The sequence below is a fragment of the Topomyia yanbarensis genome, chromosome 2, assembly GCF_030247195.1.
Source record: "Topomyia yanbarensis strain Yona2022 chromosome 2, ASM3024719v1, whole genome shotgun sequence".
Lineage (NCBI taxonomy): Eukaryota > Metazoa > Arthropoda > Insecta > Diptera > Culicidae > Topomyia > Topomyia yanbarensis.
The window spans coordinates 43339647-43367431 of NC_080671.1; the positions used below are offsets into that span (position 1 = coordinate 43339647).

The following is a 27785-nucleotide window of genomic DNA, read 5'->3' on the forward strand; positions in this document are numbered from 1 at the left end:
CCTTGAAAAAGCTGTCAAAAATTCATTTTGTGTTCGAATCACCTAAAATCTCGCGAAAATGTCTCTGATGGCTCAGCTGAAACGAGAAAAATACTAGTGAGAATATCGCATAACCTTCATGTATGGACTTAAGTCCGGGCTCGTCCCACTGTGACAGATCAGGTATCAGATTCACGGTCCGCGCACGATCATTCCAGAGCACACAAATATGCGGAAGGCACACGGTTATAAAATAGAATTTATGCACGCGAAGTTACATATACTTTAGCACACGCGATCGAGCACGTTAACGCACAAATGCTCGAGTCCTTCGCGATGATACACGCGATCGCGAAGTCTCTACGCCAGCACATATCTTAACCGTACAATGAATATCACATTGAGAATCATGGCCGACTGCAATTGGCCTTAAGCAGCGTTTTAGTGGGTGACATTTCCTGTCTCGTCTGCAATTGTAGTAAGTGATTCTGACAGGGAGCCCTTCCAAGACCCTAACTCTACAGCTTTTGTAGGAGACCTCTCGAAAAAAAACCCAATTAAGAGTAACACAATACTCAAATTTATCTTCAATGCACACAAATAATGATATTGTGTGATAAAAATTGGTGATTTTGAAAGCTTGTGTGCTGCTAAAAACTTAAAATGTATCAATTAAAAATAACATCTAAGTGCTCATCAACTTTGCATATCTTGTTTATTTTGTTGACGTTTGATGAGCCTATATGACTTGATGTGTTTCGGCATGCTAAAAATAATTGTACTAATAAAATTCTGCCATTATTAGATGATTTGAAATTTGATTTCTAAGAAAAGTGTGAACTAAGGATGGGAATGTTTGTAATTTTTTTATTTCATGATATATCAAAGCCCCACTACACAACGATTATCAAAACCAGCGAAAACAATTGAATTAATACTCCATAATCTCTGGAATCATCAAATCTTCTCAATGTTCGCTTTGCTGTGTTGCTGTTTAGTGCGGTAAAACCGCTTTCCGCTATTACATTTCACAACTACATATCATGCATTGCATTGAATTGACGGCGCTTTACTTTCCCCAAAATTGTCAACAACTTGAAGCACCTCATTGTGCGTTATTCTGATTTGATCAATATATAAAAGAAGTAATCCTATCGGGCATCAATACCGGTGAATGTACATTCCGTGCACTGTTGCTCAGTTGCTGAATCGATCGTGATGTACGTGTATTGAGACTAAGCAGCGGCCATGAATCATTATACAACGTAATTAGTATCTATAGATATAGCTTTTTCCATTGTACCCAGTTCGCATACAACTTACCTTTGTCACTGGTTTGATTCACATAGCCACTGTCCGATGGGTAATTGACGGTGAATTATTAAAGATTTCCCAGCAATTGTTGATTTTACTAAATTGGTATTTTTTAACAACCGACTGGCATCCGATCACGTATACTATGGAGTAATAGTAATACAAAAATTAATGCGTCACACAATATCTTGTAATAGGAAAAAATCCACAAAGTTCCGTTTAATGCTGAAGGTTTGGTCGACAACATTTGACGGCAATTCGGTTGATTCCAAGCGGTGATGTCATATTCTAACTAAAGAAGCCATATGGAACTACGAGATAAAGTGAGCCGGTCAACATTGCTTGATTATAAAATTCATATAAAAAATACGCCGGTTCGTTGTCCCATACTAACAAAGTCTGCATGTGTTTCGTCAGAGAGGTGTGTCAACTAAGCCAGTAAACAAGTGGAAGTTTTCGGTTTAAGTTTTTTCAGATTTGTTGGCATGAAAAGAGGGGGGCATTACAGAAACGCATAAATCTTGCGCAGTGTGAATTAACAATTGCAACAATGTACAAGAAAGCAAATTAAGATTTAAGAATGTCGAAATCTATATGGAATGTAGTTTCAAGGAAAAAAAAAGTTCATTGCAGTCAATAAGGCCCCTTCGTGTTTCACGAATTGAATTGATCATTTTTGTTATCTCGAAAAGGTTCCGCGATTGTGTATTAGAATTGACCTATAGCATGAGTGATTCCGCTAGATTCAATCATTTTTTATTGGTTGTAGAAAGCAACGTCTAAAAATCGTATTCTCTATATTTACTATTAGATGAACGGCGAGCACTATGAATAAAACATTTATTCAAGCGCATGCTGTACTCGGAATGATAATCGAATGAACGCATTTAAAACAAATTTATTGCTTAGACTAATGAGCCGCGGCACCTTGCATTGCTTTTGATGTTGAGATTGCACCCAGTGGAATAGTTTTCCTCGTGTCTTCCACATTGAGATGATTGTTTTCTTGGCAAGATTTACAAATAGAACCTATAACTCATAACGTTGCAAGGAATTTTCAAAGAATCATCCTATCCCACCTATGTGTGCCTTCTATATGAAACGGCAGCCCTAGGTATGTGCCAGCTATTAACTTTTTTTTCATGACCTAAGATTAACTCGCCACCGTAGATTTAATTTCAAATCCGGTTGAATATAGCGACACACAATCATTTGGTGGATGTCAAAACAGATAGGTATGTGCTGGAAGAAATTTACTAACATATTTATAGAATTCCATCTTGCCGTTAGATCGGTCAAGCTGATGTCATCAATTTCGAGAGCATATCATGATATCTTTGTATTCGTTTTTTTGTCGGACAAATTAGATCTCTACAGGTTGAAAATCATTTTCAATACATGCAATTTTGAGATAATAACATAATGAGCTATTTTTCTGACCTAAGACTTGTAGAACGTTCAGCATTCCAAAGAAAAGTAAATAAATGTGAGCAGGTCTATTGTACACACATTGAATCGAGAAATTGAATATGAAGGAAAACAAATATTTGGTCTTCCTTTTAGCACAACATTTCAACCGGTTATTTCATTGCAATTTATATATGCTAAGCGATTCTTCGGAAGGTACCTCAAAATTTCAATTTTGTTTCCAAAATTTGCCGATATACGCTTCATCCCCTGGGCTGATTGAATTGACGGTATTGCAAACAACTCATTATTGCTCAACTTATTTTTCATGCGCATCCTAAATTGAGTTTTCCGATCGGAAAAAAATGATGTGGTCATTCCAGTAAAATTATTTTTGTACCCAAAGTAGCTGGTATAATAAGGAACAACTAATGAAAATTTCAGATTGATTGATTAATTAGTTCCTGAGATATCGTGATCGCCGCGAATGAACTTTTCGACAAAATACAACTTCGAGATAATCGAGGGTAATTGTTTACTTTAGCTACTTTTCCCCCGTGTAAGTGGAAAACTTGTTTTTCTTTCGTGAATATGCTAGTTTAGTGTTGTAGATTCATAAAAATGAGGCGGAAAGCGAAAATTTTAAATAATTCATTAATTAGCTTTAAAGTAAATTGTACCTAATAACTTTGTTCATAGGGTTATTGTGCTCCCGAAAGTAAGGTTTTTGGCGAAGCTAGTTTAATGCGGCTATGCCGCATAACCGTCGTCCTCGTACTCGTCATCGGAAACTTAAGCGAACCTGTGATCCACTCGTTTGCCCGGTATACTCAAACATAGGGGCTATCCCTAGTTTAAGTCCGACTGAGCGGTAGCGAAGTCGGATAGCATGAGAAAAAAATCGATGTGGCGTAGCCACATTAGGCATTAACAATGTTTTATTTAGTAACAATAGGATTGTATTCAAGGGCAAAAATTAAATTATTGTCACTGCCTAATGTGGCTACGCCACATCGTTTCAATTGGGTGCTGTCCGACTTCGCTGCCGCTCAGTCGGACTTAAACTAAGGATAGCCCATATGTTTGAGTATACCGGGCAAACGAGTGGATCACAGGTTTGCTTGCGTTTCTGATGACAAGTACAAGGAAGGCTCGTCCAGCGGATCCTCAGCGGCTTTGCGCCGCTTCGGATCCTTGGACTCGGCTATGCGGCAAAGCCGCATTAAACTAGCTTCGCCAAAAAACTTACTTTCGGGAGCACAATAACCCTATGTGCAAGGTTAGTAGGTAGAACTTATTTTTAGTCTCATTAATAAATTATTAAAAATTTTCGCTTTCCGCCTCTTTTTTATGAATCTGCAACACTAAACTAGCATATTCACGAAAGAAAAACATGTTTTCCACTTACAGGGGGAAAAGTAGCTAAAGTAAACAATTACCTAATCGAGTTTGACTATCGGTGCAGCTAGTCAACGGTCCAGCGTACCAAACACTACGCACCGCGTACGAGTGATCAATGGGTAGCGGTTTATGAATAGCTGTAACTCAAGTTGTAGTATTCCAATCTTAATGAAATTTTGGGAAAATTTTCCTCGGCGTATGTAATTTCAGAATATCTAATTTACAGAAATACGTTTTTTTCAGCCTGCAAAAATGTGTAACCTTTTAAGGTAAAATTGAATGAAAACAAAACATAAACACCGGTTTAACCGCTCTAACTTCTTTAAACGTATTCTGCAAGTGTATAGGAACAATACTAACTCATTGATAATGCCTGTTCTGCGTTATTGCTTACGTAATAGGAGTTATTCTTAGTACCTACTATATATAGTAGGTTGGGAAATAATGTGTTAACAAGCATTACTACATAGTTTTATCGTAAATCTCCATCTAAGCTAGGAAAAAAAGCCATTCATTTTCTATTACATATAATTGTAACCCATCTTAAGAGAAAGTTGCGTTAAGGAGTTCTAGTACTGTAGAGAACGTGGGCGTATTTCAGAATTTTTTTTAATAAAGGGATGTATCGAGATCCTGTAAAAAGGGATTTATAAAACTAGTTTTATAAATCGCAAGATGGTGGCTTTGCAGCATATTCTCGCCGGCGACTTTTTTTTTTGGAAAAGGTACCACGGCCGGAAAACTTACTTTTGTCCTATAGCCAAAAACATTTTTTTCGATTTCTACAAACAATAACAAGCGACGTGCGTTGATTCATTTCAATGTTTTGATTTTTCGCGAAATGGCAAAATTTTGCTAGTGATATCAATTTCCAATATACCGCGAGAAAATCATACACTTTCTTCCTTGAATTATTTGCAATCGGTTGATGTATAAATATGTATATGTCATCGCTTTGAATTCAAAGTTATAAGCTGAATATATGTTTACCACGCCTGCTTACCGCGTGGTAGTGCGACAAAAGCTGCACCAGTCATGTTGGTCCACGCGGATTCGCGGCAACGCAAGCTATTTTCGCCTTTAATTCGTTATTCGAAATCCGTGTGCGGCGACGTTCGGCGTGGAATAAGTTACTTACAAACGGCAGGCCGACACGTTTTTTAAAGGATCATATTTTTGTCAAACATTTTTTTCGCGAAATTCATCTGGATTTGATTTTGCGATGATAAATACTACCGAAAATGGATCTTCCATTGAAATTGTAATTTTACCTATTTGGAGTTGACCGTTTGGGTAATTTCGGCTTTAACTTTTAGAACAGAAAGCCAGAAAGGAAGACTAGAACCAATTAAATGCAACAATGTGCTAAAACTAGAAAATAAAGGAAAGTAAGTTTTTTCGCCCTTTTACGACAATTAATCAAGCTATAATATTATTATGCACATTACGAAATATGGTTCACATGACAATTAATATTGATATTGTGATAGTAATAATATGTTAATTAATAGTTCTTCAGCAATATTTTTTTATAACGAGTACTTCTAAAACTTTGTCGAAAACACCAACTTCTATCTCGTCAGTATAAAAAGTTAATTTGTTTTAGTTTCATCATTGTAAACCATAGTTAATTTCAATTTTTGTCAAATTGTTTACGTTTTTGGCGTTCCTAATCACTGTTTCAAATCATTGTTCCCGAGCACAAAAAGGTTTCAAATATACAAAAACGGGATGAATATTGCTATAATCTTCCATAAGGGTTAATTTTCCTATTCTTTGAAGTTATTAGTTTATTAATCAATCCACCTCAAAGTGTGAAGGATTGCTCATTTGTGCATATATTTTTTTTCTTTCGGTAGAGTTGAAAAAATATGTTAAGAAAAAAAATATCTTAGTTTCAAATCGCTTTCTTTGGTGATTTTCTAGAGTTTTTAAATGTGAAATATTTCTATTTGACGCGACTCAACGTGTTAGTTTTTCTGAGCCGTGTTTTTTATATATTTATATACAACATATAAAAAGATAGGTGGGTAATGCCTGTGACATGTTGGCCGACATGTGCAGAGATACAAACGGGAATCTTCTCACGGACCAGTGTGAGGTGATCCAGAGGTGGCGGCAGCACTACGAAGAACACCTGAACGGCGATGCAGCAGACGACGAGGATGGCACGGTAACGCACCTGGGAGCACGCGCGGAAGACATTACACTACCGGCTCCGGATCTCCAAGAAATCCACGAGGAGATTAGCCGGCTCAAAAATAATAAAGCCGCTGGGGTTGACCAAATACCAAGCGAGCTACTAAAACACGGTGGCGAGCCACTGGCTAAAGCGCTGCACTGGGTGATTACCAAGATTTGGGAGGAGGAGATTTTACCGGAGGAGTGGATGGAAGGTGTCGTGTGTCCTATCTACAAAAAGGGCGACAAGCTGGATTGCTGTAATTACCGAGCAATCACCCTGCTGAACGCCGCCTACAAGGTACTCTCCCAAATACTATGCCGTCGACTATCACCAATTGCAAGAGAGTTCGTGGGGCAGTACCAGGCGGGTTTCATGAGCGAACGATCTACCACGGACCAGGTGTTCGCTCTTCGTCAAGTACTGCAGAAATGCCGCGAGTACAATGTGCCCACACATCATTTGTTCATCGACTTCAAAGCCGCATACGACACTATCGATCGAGATCAGCTATGGCAGATTATGCACGAGTACGGATTCTTGGACAAACTGACGCGATTAGTGAAGGCGACGATGGATCGGGTGATGTGCGTAGTACGTGTCTCAGGGACGCTCTCGAGTCCCTTCGAATCACGCAGAGGGTTACGGCAAGGTGATGGTCTCTCGTGTCTGTTATTCAACATCGCGCTGGAAGGTGTAATAAGAAGAGCAGGGATCGACACGAGTGGTACGATTTTCATAAAGTCCGTTCAGCTACTTGGCTTCGCCGATGACGTTGATATTATTGCACGAAACTTTGAGAAGATGGAGGAAGCCTACATCAGACTGAAAAGAGAAGCCAAGCGCGTCGGACTTGCCATCAACACGTCGAAGACAAAGTACATGATAGGAAGAGGTTCACGAGAAGAGAATGAGAACCGCCCGCTTCGAGTTTGCATCGGTGGCGACGAAATCGAGGTGGTTGAAGAGTTCGTGTACTTGGGCTCACTGGTGACTGCCGACAATGATACCAGCAGAGAGATTCGTAGACGCATCGTGGCAGGATCGTGCTTACTTTGGCCTCCGCAAGACACTTCGGTCGAACAGAATTCGCCGTCGTACGAAGTTGACCATCTACAAGACGCTGATTAGACCGGTAGTTCTCTACGGGCACGAGACCTGGACCATGCTCGTGGAGGACCAACGCGCACTTGGTGTCTTCGAACGGAAAGTGCTGCGTACCATCTACGGTGGAGTGCAGATGGAAGACGGCACATGGAGACGGCGAACGAACCATGAGCTGCATCAGCTGTTGGGGGAGCCGCCCATCTGTCATACCGCGAAAATCGGACGACTACGGTGGGCCGGGCACGTAGCCAGAATGTCGGACAATAGCCCGGTGAAAACGGTTCTCAATTGCAATCCGACCGGCACAAGAAGACGTGGCGCGCAGCGAGCACGATGGATCGACCAGGTGGAAGACGATTTGCGGACCCTTCGCAGACTGCGTGGCTGGCGACGCGCGGCCATGGACCGAGTGGAATGGAGGAATCTTTTGTATACGGCACAGGCCACTTCGGCCTTAATCTGTTAATAAATAAAAAAAAAATGCCTGTGACATAACCGGAGCGTCATGACTACACATCGGTTTGTTAATTCAAATCTAATGATTTTCAACAAAATCACGTTTTCAAATTATTCTTTGTTATAATTATGGTGGCTTTGAAAAGAACCTTTGATGTTCGCTGGATTCGAAGATCGTTGGACTTCTGCAGCTTACTCTATATGTTCATGTCTTCTTTTGTTCATGAATGCGATTCTGATGTGTGTAGATTGTCAACCGGTTATATTTTTACCATGTGTTGTGTTTTGCAGATGACAAATTAAGCTACTACACCAATCAAACGAAGTATAGGTACACACTAACAGACATAATACTATTTGCGAATTCTTTAAAAAAACATCAATTCGAAATTTTGCCAAAACAAGTGAGTTGTCGGTCAGGCTCGGAAACATTTTTTCTGTATTGGCCTATCCGCCGTATACTTGCGTAGATATCACTGGCGCCATAGTGGCGACCACAGTTTCAACTAAAACTATATTTAAAAATGACCGTTAAAACGGGCGAAGAATTGTTTTCGAGTTGTGTCTGTTAGTCTATGGTATTAGTCTGTAATATGAAAAGTACCAAATATATCTGCGGTTTTCTACATTGACATTTTTGACAAATGAGATCTATACATGTATCTCCAAGTATACTAGCTTGAGAAGAAGTAGAGAAAATACGAAGCTTTAGACATTCCTTCATGAAATGGACAAATTTCATATTTTCCTAATTTGAAATGCTTATGTTAAAATCTCTCGAAACAACAATCGGAATATTTAGATCTGTATATAAATACGTGTAACTAAAAACTACCTCTCTTTAGTAATTGTATCTGGCGAAATTTATACAACAATCAGCAACGTTTTAACCCTTTTTGGCACAATTTCCGTTGCACAAATGTTCCCGTTACTATCCACCAGAGACAAATTCTCGTCATGCTCTTCACTAACTTGCTCATGGATTCATGGATAATAGCCATTATAGATGCAGTTGTACTTTGATAAATTGCAACACAACCAACTCTAGAATGATGACGCTTGGATTCGATGACGTATTTGAAAAGCAGCTTTCGATTGATTTCAGAATTTATTCAGTTCAAGATATGCGGCTCGATGCATGAAATTAGCGGAAAGCAATCATGAACGAGCTTCGGTCAGATATTTTGAAATAGATTTTTTTTCGTTGTGTGTGTTACTTTCGAACCATCGAAAATAAAAATAATGGAACGAAAATATTTCCGAAAATTTGAAGTGAAATCGAAACTTGTCGTGGTTTAGCAGGTCAATGCGAAAGCACTATGCTATAGTTCCCTTTAAGGGGAAAAAATTGGGTAAGCAACAACATTTGTCCCCTGGGCGAAAATTTTCGGTGAAACCACTCTTTGTACGTGAAGGGCACAAATATTAACATAAAAAAGTCATGGCCGGCTAAACCAAGACAAGTTTCGGCTTCACTGTGTCTCATCGTCATAAACAGAACATCTACTCGGACGGGACAACACCTTTTGCCAGTCGTTCGATTGAAACATAAAGTGTCTTGTCGTTTTAGGGATTCAGCCTCAAACCGGCGCTAATCTATTCCGACAATAAGTTAGTGTCGGTTTCTGATGAGACGAAGTCGAAACGCACTCATGAAAGTTCATAAACAGATACCGTTCCAGTCTACATATCGAACAGCTTTCAAACCTCCATAAAACCGGTTTGAGTTAGAAACATGACCATTCTTAAATATTAAACAATACACAGATTTAAAAATAAAATGATACAAAAAATCGAAACATATTTAAATCTGAAATATAAGTCAAAAATTAAATCTAGCGGCTTGTCGAATGAATTCCAGTGCGATATTACGTATATACTCGTGTAGCCCATAATTCGTACGGTGTTGTCCTATACTCATCAGATTTTGATGTCGCTGAGGACGATGTGGATAGTTGAGTTCAGGTTGCTCTATCGCCGAAGGACAAGCGATGATACCCAGTAGGATTCTATGAGCTGTTTTCGATAAACACTTCTTCCGTCAACGTTTCAATGTTTCGACTCCAGTAAGCAGACCCAAAATGCTTTTGAATATTCTCGATGCGATGAACCCATACATCATAGTGTGCATCCAATACAATACAGCTTGTCTCTAAAATAGAACGGACATAAGAGCAGTAGAGGACACGCAAAGTACCAGGATCGTCAATATTATTCCAAGTTGTCTGTTGGCCTGGACTGTTTCATACGGTAACAAGCAATGACATTGCACTTCAGAATGTTGACAGTCATTTTGTTATAGCTAAATCACTCGACAAATTTATTGATTAATTTTTGTAAGGTTCAACTGAGAAAGCTTAGAAAAGCGGTCATCTTGGGAAACGAAAAAGGTGGTGTTTTCTCACAGCGTTGGAAAAATCTATACGAAAATGAATAATACATTCATTGGTAGAGTATTATTGATTGAATTTCATGAAGACTTTTCCAACGCTGTTATATGAAACTGCTTTTTTCATTTTCCAAGATGGTCGCTTTTCCAAGCTTCCTCAGTTGAGCCGTAACCCCTCACACTCATCTGCGTATAGTAAGCGTGTACCTGGAGGACGTAGGCGGGAAACGTCATTGATAAACAACGAGAATAGCAAAGGGTTCAGAGTACTGCCCTGTGGCACTTCTGATTTGTTGCTGAACCAATCAGGGAGAGAGAGAGATGACCCCGTTTGACCACCATCTTAGGATTGCGTAAGTGTGAGCTCAACCAACGGACTAGAATCGCAGTAAATGCCATTAAAACTCAAATCTTGAGAACGAGACGAATACGAAATTTTATTACACCATTGAATTACACCATATACACCATTAATAACCACTGCAGTGCACTGTATTAAACTATTTTGATTTTTTTCTCTTTTATATCTAGCTTAGATGCTATTCATATATTTGATAATGCAACAAAAATCAAATGCTCATAAATCCGATCCTGACCTGTTAAAGACAAACTGATAACGCAATTTTTCATGATTTCCATCTACTTTCTGAAATGTTATTCTCGCGTTATCATATTCAATTTTTGTTTCTTCGCATTTAAAAAAAAATCCTCCCCTAGGTTGATGGGTTTGATGGTATTGCAAACATCATCAAGCATATTTCGTTCATCAGTTTTAACCCATTATATCCTAGCGCAGGAAATTTCATACGCAGAACTATCCATCGTTTAGCGCTTATTTACTGTAGAATTTTGACCTCTAACTGCTTTATTATTGCACGAATGGGATCATTACACCTCATACTTCATTGTGAAACAAGTAAGCAATAAATTTAATTTAATTCTATTGTTATAATGGGTGAAATAACCTGGGTTATAATGGGTTAAATAACCTTCGACTGATAATTGCTTTAGGATCATTATTGTATTCCGCCTCTATAGTGGTGCATCGAGGAGACCGACAAGGCGTATGAGCCCTTTATGTTTTGTGTTTTTTCATACTTTGCACCAGCCCAAACTAGCGATCAACCATTAAACAAATGTAAAAGTAGAAACCTAATACTGTTAGTATAGTAATAATTTTAGTTTTTAGTATTCGTGTACAATTGTTATGTGCTAGTCGTATGTCTATTTGTGTATGTGTGACAGTTGAGTCAGGGAATGGATGCAGAACTGGCCTATATGATAGAATAGAGGGTAATTTATTATCTTGCGTGTTCAATACGAGCGTTTGATTCGATTAATTCGGGAAGAACGGATTGGATCAATTAAAGTACGATTAATTTACCAACGCACGTGAATCGTTTCAACACAGTGCGACAAAATCCTAATAGAATGTGACTGTCATTAATGGTAAATAAATACGATTCGCTGGAATTTGGATGAATTCATGTAGTTTGATTAGGGACCATCCATTATTGACGTAGCATTTTTTGAGTTACTTTTAACACCCCCCTCCCCCATCGTAGCATTTCGTCACAAACCTCTAAATACCCCCTGGTAATTACGTAGCTTGACGCTAACTCTCCTCCCCCTTGTCGACGTAAAAAACCGATGTTAGTTGAAACGGGTAAGATTGTCGTAACATCAGGTCAACCCCTATTCCCCTTTAAAAAAGCTACGTAGCATGACATGCCCCCTACCCCCCTGTCGTCACACATCATCACAAATTACAAAACACCCCCCTCCCCCATATAATGCTACATCATTTACGGATGATCCCTTACATGTGTACTTTTTCTCCACTTCATTAGTCTCTTTTTGTTGTACTACTATTAGTTTGCTTTTCCACTACTCATGTATATAAAAACCTGTTTTAATCCACCTAGTGGTGCAATTCTGCCTTTATTAATCATGAACGTTTCATGGTAGATTATGTTCATTTTAAACTTTCTAATGAATAAATTACATTTTTTATACATGACCGGTGATGTACCAGATCGGGTTTTTATAATTTTGCTTAAATCTGAAAATTCTGATAAGTTTTGGTCAGTTTAATCATTGTCGAATCGCTGTTCATTTATTTATAAGTTTTGTAGTTAAATAAGTGCTATGTTGGCTGTTCAGCATATTCCAATTCCAAGTCGATTGCGTTTCTTACTGTGAAGGTAGATATTTTAATTGAATACCTACCCAATTTCATTAAAAGTGGAACAGCCTCTAAATCAGAAACAAGTACGATAAAAGTAGCTTGGGCGATGGTATTCTGATTTTCACTAATCAGAGTAACTATAATTATTATTCGATATACAAAAAATATCTATATTATATAAAACAAATTTGGATGCGGACTAAATGAGACACCGAAAATAAAAATCGTGAAAACAGATCATGTTTTCTAGAACCCGTTTTAAATATATTAGAATGTAAAAATAGGATATAAACTTCAAGCGTAAAAATCGGACAGGAGCTCTTCGATATAAGAGTCGATTAAAAACAATCTTCAGTATAAAAACACTAAAAGATATATCTGATTCTTACAAAGGACTCTTAATCTTGAAGGCAACGTTATACGAATTTTCCTGCGAGAGAATTATACTGGAGGTTCATCCTTGCCTACTTTTTGGGTGAGAACTTTCTAAGCGATTCTTATGCTGAAGGACCCCTGCCCGATTTTTACGCTTTTTTTTATTCGACTTTTACATCCTAAGATATTTTCAATATTTTATTTTCGGTCGTTCGAATATAAATGCTAGATTTTTGAAAACGTTAAATAAGCCACATAAAATCGATAAAGGCTAGGTAATGCGTTATACAGAGTCTCTTCCCAGCAACTGCTATCCCTACCTCCCCGTGGTACTGGCCGGGAACTACGAGTAACCTTAGGGAAGATCGGGTAACCAACCCCGGTGGGAAGGCTGACAGGGAAGGGGGGGGGGGGGTTTGCTGCTGCAAGCCTGAGCGTCTGATCTCCAGAAGGAGCGGCTCAAAACAGCGTCTGTTTCCCATGTTAGGGGCGGCTGATCATCGCCCGAGTGCCAGTGAAGGACTCTAAGCTCAACTGTGCACCATGGTCCTCCGGAAAGTTGGGTCAGGGGGTTGGTGTCAGGCTCTGCGAACCAGCCGTAAAAAACCAATTGCAGCGAATAGTCAACAAGATAAGAATGCGAACCGATAGCAATGGCGACGACCACTGCGACGAAGAAGGGAGGAAGAGGGGGTGACCCCACGCTGCACACAGCAAGCTGCGCTCCTGTTAAAATATGTAAAAACCGCCGGTATTAGGTTGACGACTTTTAGAATGATGGCATAACCTTTCTACACGAGAGAGACAAAAATGTGCCTACAAAAGTCAATTCTCGTTAAATTTTTTTTTTTTTTTTTTGATGGTGCATCAAATCTCGATGATTCATACAATTAAAAGCCATTTGACATTAAAGTTAATTTTAATTTTTAATTTTAATAAATTTATATGTAAAATTGCTGTGTGACCGCACTCTTCAACCCGTAAATCCGGAACCGTAGCTCCGATCGACAAAAAAAATCAATAGTAACCGATAGGAAGGTTTTACACTTGTACCTATCATTTGAAACTAAGTTTGTGAAAATCGAACCAGCAATCTCTGACAGCAGACATTTTAGCAACTTACACACCCAGACATTTTCCGATCTCGATAAACTGAGTTGAATGGTTCCAGGCCGGGACGAGGTTGGCGATTTTCAGAGTGATGTCATAACATAATCTATGAATACCTAGAAAACCGTTGAACTTACAGAAACCCAAAAAAATACTTCGGTGTACAATGATCTAGATTTGATTTAGGGGTTGGCTCGTAAGTTATGAATTATTTTTTGCGAAAAGGCGCACCCAAATATGTCCCTTTGTTAACGACACTAGTTCCGTCGCATGAATTACCGTTACCATAATATGCATTAATTAATTAAACCTACCTATCCATCGAGTTAGCATAAACATGTGCTAGCGTGGGACAGGTCCGGTAGGCAGTACCATTCGCGTATATGCCTTTCGAGGAGGACTGTGGCTTTTCGCCACACTGCCCAGTAAAGTCATAAGATAGCCTTCCAAAGATTGATATTACTTTCACCCTTGCGGTTTATTGCTCATATGGGATTAATTATCGCGTGGAAAGTTAGTAAGTGGCTGCTTCTAGCAGACACCCAGCTTGATTATGTTAAGTAATTAGTCGTTTCACGTTGAATAAAACAATTATTTTTTCAAATCTAATTTCAGGAGTGCAAGAGGAGTTGGATTTCGTACCACAATGGCCAACTACTTCGTCTGTTTGGTGATTCAGCGATTAGTACTACCGCTCATTCTGGCAATTTGTAAGTATGAAGGGATTCTCAGATTCGAGTAGAAGGGCACACCCCCTATCAAACGAAAGAAAGCAGCAATGTCCACAGAAAATCAGTGAATGATTTACAAGAATTTACTAGACTAGAATACTTTTGACATGTACGAAAACAGGTCAACTGATAACAGAAAGGTGTATTCTTGGGCTCTGGCAATGCTTTGGGATGCCTAACGAGAGACATAAACATAATAAAAAATCTAATCTAGCATAGTTATGCTTTGACTTGATGGACGAGCCGTCAATTATAGATATTTGGTTGGTTTACTATCCTATGTATATGTCGTGTTGAATTCCTACTTCCGTTGTGAATGGAAGCTATTTATGCTCTGTTGGCAACAATGTAGGATTTTACTCAAAACAAAGGAAAACACAAAGGTTGCATGGGAAATAGATCGTGAAACAACCAACATCCACCGGTTGTGTGAGGTAAATGTAGCAAATAAAGGAAGCGGAAAGTGGCAATATAGCCGTGGTCGCCCTTAGGTCTCATCCTTCCCCCATTTACCACCAACACCACCGCTACCACCAGCGCTATCTCGTTATCCTTCCTGGCGACTTACATAATGAACTTTTACACGCGGTTTATTTATTCGCTTTGTTGTCCTATTCAATGATGGCAGTGATTTTCGCTTCCTGGTCGTGTGCGGTTTTGTACTATCCCACCGCCTCGGATAGAAAATAGTATAAAAAATTGTACCCCGATTGTGCAGATGTATCGAGAAGATATGCTGATCTGTCTGTAACTTTAAAAATCGTACCTTTTAAACGCGATTGATTACATTTTCATATTTGTCTCCAATAATTTACAAAAAAGAGAAAAATTCCTCGTAAACGTTTCGAAGGTCTTATTCGTCGAGTGTCTTCTCATTTTCCTAACTCAGAACCGCTGTTGAGAGACATGCTATATTTGCCAATATCGTTAGTCCCATATCCTCTTACTGTTATCGGACTTTTCCGCCAGATCGATGTCACCGCCATACGTATCCTATGTTCCACATGTTTTCACCAGACCAACTTACTCGATGTGTAGAAGAAAACATAGACAGACACTACCACGTTGCCTGCCGTCTTACCTTTCACGATTTTCTTTCGGTTGGAAATCCATGAATGAAAATCCACTATCTGCGATTCATTGGGTACACATAGCCAACAAACATGCGAAAGTTTACTAGCTAGCAGCGCGACGAATGGATACATGATTAATCACACCTTGTTGCGTGATTTTCTTTTGACGTTTGACAAGAATTTTAAATCTGTTCAACACGTGGCACGTGCAGCATCACTAATTGACACCCTTGGGTAACGTTGGAATATTTTTCTCATGAGGATTCCAGATTTATCACTGTTATGAATACCTACTTGTTTCGCATCTAAACGAACCTGCTGCAAATATTCAAATATAATACGACCCAGGAGAGCCACTAATATTTGTATGCTAATTTGATTAGACACTGGTTAGACTGTTTGTAAGCTATTCGTAAGCAGTATGGGATACCTGCATTAAATAGTGTTTTGTTTTTAGTATTACGCTTAGGATAGTACATATGCTTCTTCTTTCCAGGTTGCCTGATGAGACCGGTAGGACTATCGCTTCCGTATTTGCTCTTCCTACTTTGTCTACCATTTGTGCCAGTAGCTATGCCAAGAAGTATAAAAGGTAGGTTGTCGTTGGTAATCGATTGCTAACAGTAATGATAATTCATATTTTTAAACCTTTTCTTCTAGGTTCCACTGGAGTCTTTTTTAAGATATACATAACAATCAGCATATTGCTGTTATTGGGGCAGATTGCCTTCCAAATAGTGTTTGTAGCACTCGGGTACCAACTCGTCGACTCATGCCAATTTTGGGAAATTCTCCTCCGTCACATCGGTCTGGTGAAGTTCGACGAACTAGATGCGTCGATGGTTGTTTACTGGATCTCGCCGGAGATCATTATGAGCTTCACGGCTGTCATCGTGTTCATAATACTGAGTAAGTTGGCTGCAGGGGATATCGGATCCGAACAGGATCCCAACAGTCCGACATCGTTAGAAGCGCCAGAAATGCTTTCCGTGCGATTCGAAACCAGCTCAGTGAGTCGAGAAAAACTGGCATTCCTAACGAAATTTGGAGTGCTGCTTAGTGTAGCAATGTTGTGCTTGGCGGCTGTGTTGCAACCCTCAGTTCCCAGTGGGATCTATTTTGTAATATTTTTGGGATCAGCCACGTGGTGGGCCTGTTACAAAGAATTGAGCAGGTACGGTTCATCAACAAATCTTGAACTCAACTAATTCAATGATCACAAATTAACACATTATTTCACAGAGCTTTTGGAATAGTTTTAAGGATAACAATGGTATTTTTAATTATACACATCACCGGGTTGCTGGCATATCAGAATCCATGGCCTCAACAGCTGTTACCGGCAAACGAAACGCTCGCACGAATATTTGCACTGACGCCCATATTGTCCTCGACGTGTGACAATATTACCGACATTCGCGACGTATACTTCAACGGCGATTTAGGCTCGGATTATTATTTCAACCCGATTGTACTTATGATCTGTTACTATTGTATATCAATCACCTCATCACTTCTTATGAGACCAAGAGTAAGTATGAACACCATCTTCGGAGTCTCACTAAGCTGTAAACTGGAATTCTGCCAGGCTAGACTAACATGCTCACACGCAATAGTTGCATTTATTGTAGTTCCCTAGGATTGTCACTAACCGCTAGTTCGAGTGAATGAATTATCTTAAAACTAGCTGCTAATACTTTAAACTAACGTAACTCTTTCCTCAAATTCGTAATAATGCGCTAACGTGGCTGTTGAATTGCTAAACTGCCATCACCGCAAACAAAATTGGCCCGTTTTTGAAACTGCTATTATGCCCAGTTTACATTAGTGCTGGTTGCCATCTGCTGGTGCCAGCATGCTGGCAACCAGCACTCTACCAGCATAATGTAAACGCTTGCCAGCAGCTGGCACCAGCAGATGGCATGCGTTTACATTATGCTGGTAGAGTGCTGGTTGCCAGCATGCTGGCACCAGCAGATGGCAACCAGCACTAATGTCAACCCTACATTAATTACCGCTGCTACTGCTGTTGATGCTGGCTGTCGAATTACACGCTTTATCGAACTCACTCATGAAAAAAAGATAACGGAAAAGGAGTACAAACGCCAGGAACTCTTCTACCAGCTCGAGAGTGGAGTCCGTCTTCAGCGGCAGATTTCATTTCGCATGAATAGAAAAAATATCCTTCGCAAGACATTGACCAGCGATCGGTGGCGTGGAGCTGCGCGAAAGGTGATATCGTGCTTCTTGGTTTCCATTTGTAGCTCCTGTCGTAGCTGATTGATTGCCTCTTTTTTTCTTTCCCGAGTAGTACCGATATTGGATTTTGCTTTGGCTGATTTAGTTGCGTAGGCACTTGTAGTTAGAGATAAAATTATGCATGCTAATTGATTAGTTTTGATTTAGATTTGATTAGTTTTGCCTTTCTATTAGTTTATGGGATTTATTTTGGAGCTCAATTTACGAACAATATATTAAAGTCAGCATTTTTCTGAATTTTCAACGACTAAAAGTTTCGGCAATTCAAGAAATGTTGAAAATTAAGCAATTATTATAATTGCTCCTTGAACCCGTGAAATGTATTAGATTTCAATTGCTGAATCTTGAATTGCTGAAACATCCCACCAATGAAAATAAGTGGGTGTGTAGGTATGAATCATACATTTGCTGGGATAATTCGGTTAACTCTTTTGTGTGTCTGCCGTATTGCCTGTGAGAGATGTCAGATGTCAGAAAAGGATTAGTCGTCGACCAGGTGTATTCGTTATTTGATTGACATGACACGAATGTTGAATTTATTTGGCTTTTTGTTGGCGAGAACTGTCGGCAGGTGGGTGGAAATATTTGACATTGTTACCTTTTTTACCACTATTGCACCGAAACATTAGTTTAAAGTTGTGTGCATTGCCATTCTCGAAGGAAAGACTAAAACAATAATTTGGGTGCTTTATGCTGGGTTGAACAAAAGCATTCAATATGAACAATATTGGTAAATACTTGAACCACGGCCAAAATATTTGTATGTGAAATTTTCCAGTAAAGCTCAATTCTTTTTAATGAATAATATCTCATTATTAGATTCTAATACATAAGTCGTGGGCTTGGCGGTGGACTCCAGTCTACCATTTTTATGCTTAGAGATTTGTAGCTTGGAGACCTTGGATTCTGGTGGTCCCCATTATCTAGTAGCTACACAACGCGGGCTTAAGGTGGTGGATAGATACTAAGGGATACCCTGACGACTGGCAGATTGAATTATTTTTGTTGTCAATTCAACTAGATCTTGACCGACGCAGTATCCTATGGTTGTTGATTCATTTCACATAATCGAAATTAAATATTCAATTTGCACAATGTTTTGAATCTTGAGTGAATTAGCCAAAGTATTGGGTTCATACCAATTTAGACCCAAATCTAAAGTAAACATCATTCAATTGCACAATATATTAAATTTAAAATTTAAGTGAGGTGTCCAAAGTATTGGGACCATATCAATTCAAATGTTCAAAATCCACGCAAACCAAACCGTCAAATAAAGTGACTATGTTCCCAAATATAAGCAACTTTAAATGCATCCCTGCCGTTCTTTTCTTCTATTTTTGTTTTGGTCTATTTTTGTTTTACTTCTATTAGGTTACTTTTCCACTACTCATCTATCCCAAAATTATGAATCAATTTATACGCTTCTACTTAATCTCTTTTCATATTATTTTTTCTTTTCATTCGGCATGTTATTTTTCCTTTTATTACTATATCTTAACACTCACTAACACAATCAATTGCATATTCTCTCCTATACACTCTCAATCTCTTATCCAAAACGCACAAACGCCCCTAGCCTTCGCGTTAACACAAACCTGGTCACAAACGCGAACAGACAAATACGCCCGAAATACCCCGGTGATTAAGTGAACGTTTCAGCACCTATAACTTTACAACCGTGGTCTCAAGCATTAACCCACCGCTCATGCGATCATGAATCGGTTACGTCCGAAAGTCTCTACTCTCGATCAGCCTAGACTCATGACTTCAGTTGACCAATAAAATGATGCTCATATTCACTAGACAACACGTTCCTCTGCCATATACTAAAAATTAATTATCAGATTCACAGTCCGCGCGCGATCGTTCAAGAATACACGCAAATATGCGAATGGCGACACAATTATAAAATCGAATTTATGCACGCGAAGTTAAATACACGCCAGCATTCAAACGCTCGAGCCCTTCGCGATCACACTATTACACAATTAGTGAACACCCAAGCCAACCCAGACAGATATGCACTAGGGTGACAGAAAAAATAGATACCGTAAACCGGGGTGACTTTGATCACCGGGGTGACTTTGATAACTTGAAACTTTTTTCGTAGATCGCTTATTAAACCAGAATAGTCCACCGAATCTTTTTAATTTGAAATGATTTTTACTCTAAACTTATAAAATACTGATTTGTTATACTTTTTGAGTATATTGTTCGGTTTTTGGGTACAAAAACTTCAAAAACCGAAATTTGACTTTACCATATTTTTACAAAGCTTCGTATAGTGTCTATTTTTTATATAACAAATAAATCTCAGATTTGAGCAAAAGTAATAAATTACAAGCGAGTTTTTATTTTCCTTTAGATTGGGATTTGCCAAATTTAGTTTTAAGAGATTGTTTATTTTAAATACATTTTTTGAAAAACTAGTTGGCAATTATTTTAAATTTTTTTAATCTAAAATTCACAACATTTTTTTATTGTTCAATATTCCAACGTGTTAAAATGGATGAAACTTTTTGTACATTGATAAAGCACTGAAATAAAATAATTTTGGGGGAGTGGGCGTAGCGCATTGGTAAATCGATTGCCTTGTACGCAGCGCACCTGGGTTCGAGTCCCGACCCCGCACATAGGGTTAGAAATTTTTCCAAAGAGATTTTTCTAACCCGAAGAGGCGAATGACCGTAAGGTTAAAACCTCTATAATCGAAATAAAAAAAAATAAAATAATTTTAGCAGTTTTAAAGGTTTTTTTTCTAGTTGGACACAAATTATACGAATTTTGGTTACTCGAATTTTAAGTACATTGAAATACTCTGTATAATACCAATTAACATCTATTTAACAATGAGTATCTTTCCAGAATTAGTTTAAGCAAACATTTGAATGAAAAACATTGACATCAATAACTTAATGTGGGTGAACATGCAGCGGACAATTTTAGGTAAAACCATCCAATCTTGTTCTCCATACATCAGTACATGGTTTAAAAATATTGAACTTGAAAAAAATGTGTTGCGTCTAAAAATATGTAATGATTACTTTGAAAAGTGATCAATGTCACCCCGGTTTACGGTACCTACTCCGAGCAACTTTTTGGATACCTTTCGGATTATAGAACAACTGCAAATTCTTAGCTCGATCGGTGAAACTATAGGTATTTTTGCGCCCACGGTTTAAAGTTTACATGAGATTTCGTATGGGAAAATTGACTTTCACAAAACAATTCCTCCAGGAGTCGTCCATTGCCTCCTTAGAAACCGATATGTGGTTTTCATAGGAAATTTAACAATGAAACAAAGTCTCGAAGACCACGAAACGATCTGATGCTTGTGAAAAAAGCAGTCTTCCCATGAACATCGATAAGTTTGCACCTGTGTACAAAATTTCGTGCACGCGTTCAACCTCAAACTTTCATTGCCTTTGTGTACAGGTTCGCCTCGAACACCGAATCCAAGCGGCCGATGTGCAAACTTAGGTTTAAACACCGTGTACGTTCACCGTGTGCGTACACAAGAAAGGCACACACAAAACAGAATGAGTCAACACTAGTGATGATGAGTGATAGAAAGAGAAAACTAGTGTCAAGAACCTGTGTGTACGAACACCGCGTACGTACATGGGGTTCGGTTGTGCAGACGAACATGCGTACGTGTTTTGCTACGCATTAGCGCGTTCGTGTTTGCACAGGAAATGTGGGTTTAAGATGAGCACAGAACTAGAACGAACATGGTGTTCGATGTTCATTTGGGAAGTCTGGAAAAAAGTTATAAGGCAGAAACCGATCGATGTTCTGAGGATAAAATAATCATTTTTTCTAGCACCACTACTGGTGGGTCTCGATTTAGATGCAACTTTTTTTTTGCTTGCTCTTATTGGGTCCAAATCAATAACCTGAGCTGTTTGGTCCCACCACAAGATTTTTGAGGGATAAAATGAGGTTTTTTATACACAGTAAAATAGAGTTAAAAAATGTTGTATATAATTCGACCGTCAGCAGTAGTGATGCTATGAGAATTGAATTTTTCAATTGTCAGACATCAATTGGTTTTTGCTTAATATCTTTCTCCACAAGTGTCAAATCGATTTACGGTCTTCGAGAATTGGTTTCCTTGATCAATTTCCTATGAAAACAATATATCGTTTTTTAGGAGGCAATGGGCGACTCCCGGAGGAATTATTTTGTGAAAGTCAGTTTCCCCATATGAAATCCCATGTAAACTTTAAACAGTGGACACAAAAATATAGTTTTACCAATCGTGGTAAGAATTTGCACAGTTGTTCTATGGCCTAATTGGTACCCAAAAAGTTGCTCAGAGCATTTTTTTATATGACCGTGTGCCACTCTAATATGCATCCCTGAACTCGAACGCTAAAACTCACACCTTCCATGCACACACCACCACAGCGCTCACAATTAGGTTCATACATACAAAATCACAAGCAATATTTATAGGTGTTCGTCTGGCAACCGGGGGACCGTTGCCTGTGTTCAAAGCACCGTGGCTTCGTCCGTCAGGTCAAGAACGTGTGAAACCCGCTAGCCACCATCCTTGGCCCTAGCTGCCCATAAGGGGATAAAAAAAGATTATTAGATTATAATATCTAAGATTTCACAAGCACGCGACATAGATCGTGAAGATAATAAGATTATAAACAGAGTTTCTTGTCTAGAGCAATAGCAGAAAAAAGAAAGGTTGATAATGTATGGAACATATCTGGAGTGTCGTGACTGCATTGCAGGATTAAATTCAATTCAAATGATCGGAATCACACAATCTACCAGTCAAGTAACTCAGCCTCTCAGTATACCTGTCTGGATGTACAGCAGACTACCTAGAAATAAAAAGAATTTTGGAAAACTCAATCCGCCCATCCCTGATTTGATTCCCAGTCCCTCCGGAAAATTATTCTCCAAATTTGAGCTAAATCGGACAAGTCTTGCTACCGGACTAACATGGTCGAAGTTTATATGGGATTTTTATAACAGTTTACAGGGAGAAAGCACTGTATGCATCAGTTTGTCACTGAAAGTGTAAATAAGGGACGATCCATAAATGACGTAGCATTTTTTGAGTGATTTTTAACACCCCCCCTCCCCCATCGTAGCATTTCGTCACAAACCTCTAAATACCCCCTGGTAATTACGTAGCTTGACGGTAATACCCCCCCCCCCCCATTGTCCACGTAAAATAAAAAAAAACCGATGTTAGTTATTCCCCTTTAAAAAATCTACGTAGCATGACATGACCCCCTGTCGTCACACATCATCACAAAATACAAAACTCCTCCCTCCACCATATAATGTTACGTCATTTATGGATGATCCCTAAGAAAGATAACACGTTGCTACAAATAATCAAACGTTAAACGAACTTTTCATGTGACCTACTATAGGTTGTGGGTCTACTCAAATGCAACACAAAACCACGTTTAGTCAATTTCCATATTTTAGGATTTTCTACACCAAAAAATAGCTGCTGTAATTTTTTAGCCAATTTGCATTTTTTTAACATTCCTGGAAAGAAAAGAATAAGCCTATCCAGCGGCATGCTATATGAAGCAGTTTTGTGGGAAATAATGCGCGATTTACGCACAGCAATATGAAAATCACCAATATTTTGAGATTTTTTTCATGAAAGCATTCAAAAAATTCAAAAATTTTCCAACGGCACGTCCAAGTTCTAATCACAAGTCGAAAAAGCATTTAATTCCGTTTCCAACGACATTTTGATCATCAAAATCGATCGAAAAATAGCGGAGTTATTTGATTTTGCCTAAATTAGGGATCGCACATTATTTCTTAGAAAGCAGCTTCATATAGCATACCGTTGGATAGGTATATTCTTCTTCTTTCCACAAATGTTGTTCCACGCAAATCAGCTGAAAATAACAGCGTAGCTAATTTTAATCCGGATCAACCATTATTCAAATCATACTTCAGTTGACGACTTAATACTCTGTTCATCGTCTTCGAGCTCTAATAACATTAGCTAGACGTTGTGAGATTGAATCAACCAATAAGTCCAGGACAGAGATGGCGATTTATTCCCAAGGTTCTTGAATTGCTGTTTTTAGTCCATACACGCTGACACAAACTACCCCAAATGTTCTCTACTGGGTTTTTAACATGGCTGATAGCAGGCCATTCCAAGACAGCGATGGTTCGTGATGCGAGAAAAGATTTTGTTCGTTTGAGGAATGCATTGTTAAAGTATCCTGCTGAAAAAGTCACGTTTCTCTCCACAAACTGTTGTTAAAATTAATCAGAATATTGTAAATGAGTTCAATGTACCCGTCTAAATTCATTTTGTGTGATATAATGCAAATTGAAGCGTGGTCGCGCTGTTCAAATTCTGCCCAAACCATGATAGAATCATTCTGAAAGTTTCGAAAATGTGGTATCTGGGTGTATCCCATTAGGCATAAATACGTAGGCATAACGGACGTTTGGCATAACATACGTTAGAGATAACGGATGTTGTGCATAACGGACTTTAGCCATAATGGACGATTAGCATAATGGACGTTAGGCATACATTATAACGTTGAAGTATTACTTAACGGAACTTAGGCAATGATGACCTTTGGTGGGTAAGAGCGTGAATGTTTGAACTTTTTTGACGTTGTAGAATTACTTTGGGAGCTGATCAAACTCGATCATCATCTTATTCTGCTATATATACTTGAAGAAATCGATTTGCAGCACCTCCCTGTTGTGGCACCTTGTCAAATCTGGTCAGTGCTTCACTGGACCTTTGAGAGCACCGATAAAAGATATAGTGATACATTTCTCCACTTTTGCTTATACAGCAAATATGTGGTCAATTTAGAGATGGGCGGGTATGGGATTTTTCGTACCCGGACCCGACCCGAACCCGAATATTATTTTTGTAAGCTTACCCGAACCCGACCCGTACCCGGATTTTATAAAAATACAAAACCTGAACCCGACCCGTACCCGAGCATGAAAAAGAATCCGAACCCGTACCCGACCCGAACCCACATTAAAAAAAATTAAAAACCGTGCCCGACCCGATCCCGATTTTCAATCAATAAATTTAATCTACGTGATTCGAAGGAGTAGGCGAGCCCAAGGCTACATAGCGGTATTTTCATTTTTTAAGAAAATTCGCTTATTACGTTCAAAAACTGTTATCCAGGCCAAGGGACACTGGTAAACAAAATAAAAATAAAATTCTGAACTTCAATATATCACTTCCATTTTCGATGTAGATGTGTGCTGAATCCGAACAAGAAGTTCAAAAAAATTATAGTAGAACAGTTTTAATAAAACGGCTAGAAGTTTGTAATTTGAAATTATACTAAATTCACATAGGCTTTTACGACGTATCGATTTCACTGCACTGATCCACAAAACTTCTATATTAAAATACATTGCAGAAGTGTTACGTGCGTGAGTAAGCCACAAAATATTTTAGGTTCTTCAAATTATTTTGAACTTCACATTTTCAGGTTTTAAAACTAAAATGAGCTTTGTACGAACTGCTAGATGCTCTAGGAAAATAAAAATATTAGCTTTACAATACTTGACGTATGTAGTAGTATGTAGCAAAATTTGTATTATTATTGCACAAAACATAGTCCTGCAGCTTGAATTTCAAGATATGAACTTTATGACGTGTAAGGGTTAAGTTTGCAACGAATTTTGTATCTCTTATTATTTTCTGTATAACCCGTATAAATATTACACGCAGTATTGTATACCAATCATTCGATGACTTATCACTTCAATTAGCCTGAAATTATTGTTATAGTTGAATATTACCATAGCTCAAAATCTCTCAAAATTCTTCATTTTATTTTTTAACAAAATTCTAAAAGAAAAAGGGAGGGTTCAAAAAATTGACCCAGAGAAACTCTTCTATTTTACAAAAAAAAATGAATAACTTTCGCAATTTTCATCTGATTCAAACAAACAAGTGTTTATATTCATTGGATGTTAGTAAGCTTTCAGTTTTCCTAAAAAATAATTTTCTGAATTGCTTTTTCTTGCCCAAAATATGGACCAAGCGCTCATTTTTCTAATTGAACGAGAAAAAAATAAGAAAAAGTTTTATAAACTCGTAACAACGGTCAGAACTATTAGTCGCATTAAAACAGAATGCTCGGTCAACCAAAAATACATGCAATTATCCTAACTTTAACATAATAATATTCCATGTCGATGTACTTTAACCGTAGATAATTGTGCTTTACTAAACGTACATTTTATTTTAAAGATGAAATTTATTTCTTCACTCTAAATCGAAAACTGTTCTACGGTAAATTTTTGGATTCTGGATTCAGTATACGATTTTACATTGAAAATGACTCGATTTATTGAGTTCAGAAATGCTTATCTTTCGGCATAAATCTTTACATGTGAACGAAAACAGAAATGCCACAGTTCCAGATTCCTCTCGGCAACAGCATTTGACATAGAAGCTGCCACTAATCACGGTGTAGTTAGTGAAATGCAAGGACATTTTTTGCGAAACTATTTTACCTTAAAATCAGGGTATATTTCAGTTTAATGGGCTTCTTTTAGTAAATTTTCGATAAGATAAATTCTTCCAAAAAACATCTAAACAAACATCAATTTTATTCTAAATACGCTCAACTTCTATCCATGATTGTTTTGTAATTTATTAAATGATTTTACAATTGAAAAGGGTACAATTTATCTGCTTTTTTGATTAATCGGAATAATCTTGTGTATCAATAAATTTTGTAGTAACGCTAAACGTTTTTGTCAATAAAACCATAAAAAATCTACATTTTGTATGTTTGGTGGTTAATCTAGACAATTTTCCTTAAACAGGTCGATAGAAGTCATATCTTTCCCATACAGTGTTTGTCTTTCTGAATGTTGGAAAGGTGAAGGAAATTTACAACATTAATACTTCAAAAATGCTCGAGAAACTTTACAAAAAGCAATGTTTCCCCGTTTAATAGTATAGCAAAATTTAGATTATGAACTTCCAGCTGAAAATCTATGGATAGTCCCGTTCATTCAATTCACGCTGACCTATAGGACGACTGTATATCAAAATGGGAATATAACGCTTGTTTTAATATTTGTCTACGAGGATAAGTTATCACTTTTTGATATTGGCGGGAAAAGGTCACCCAAACATTCAAAAATATTTATACGGGTAAATGCGAAATATTTCGTAAAAACCCGACCCGACCCGTACCCGGTGATAACAAAACCCGAACCCGCCCCGAATCCTACGGGTACGGGTTCGGGTCGGGTATCGGGTAAAAATACCCGTACCCGCCCATCTCTAGTGGTCATGGGCAGTCCAATAGTGTGAATTATATGCATGGACGACTCTCGTACGCTGATGAGCTCAAGATCAAAAACCGAATGAAGAGTGAGGTGAAAGCTTATTATGCGAAGGAGTAATGTGTTTTTAAAGCAAGATTTACAATAATAGAATTATTATAGATTGCTAAATGATCCAGCATAATGTTTTTTTTGACAAAAGGTAACTATCGACTTTGACTATCTGTCAGGACAGGCTTTTAGATTGGTATGTAGATGATTTCAAGAGATTTTTGCAACATGTGATTTTTGCATCGAGAAAACTATGATTCGTCTTCCTATAAAAAATTATTCAGGTTTGTAAATTTCTACCCTATTCGTTTCCGGTCATTCTTAGAGTATTGTTCGATGATTTGAAACTCACATTATATGGATGGTAGTGATCGATTTGAAGACATTCAACGCATTTTTTACAATTTGACGAGTAGGTGTCAGAGATCGATGTACGAAATCCATGATCCGGTTTAACGAAATTCGT

The 27785-nt window shown here is 38.2% G+C and overlaps 1 protein-coding gene across 2 annotated transcripts in view; it reads left to right on the top strand.

The window, feature by feature from the left end:
• The window catches only part of LOC131683624 (piezo-type mechanosensitive ion channel component-like), a 112998-nt gene that overhangs the window by 41437 nt on the left and 43776 nt on the right, over positions 1 to 27785 (top strand). Inside the window, exons 3-7 of one of the 2 annotated variants that reach the window (XM_058965757.1) lie at positions 14524 to 14618; positions 16209 to 16304; positions 16373 to 16886; positions 16955 to 17243; positions 17795 to 17944. In XM_058965757.1, the coding sequence (XP_058821740.1) occupies positions 14555 to 14618; positions 16209 to 16304; positions 16373 to 16886; positions 16955 to 17243; positions 17795 to 17944 (1113 nt within the window). In that variant the 5' untranslated portion in view covers positions 14524 to 14554. The remainder of the gene's footprint in view (positions 1 to 14523; positions 14619 to 16208; positions 16305 to 16372; positions 16887 to 16954; positions 17244 to 17794; positions 17945 to 27785) is intronic. The other variant, XM_058965758.1, reaches the window with a different exon arrangement.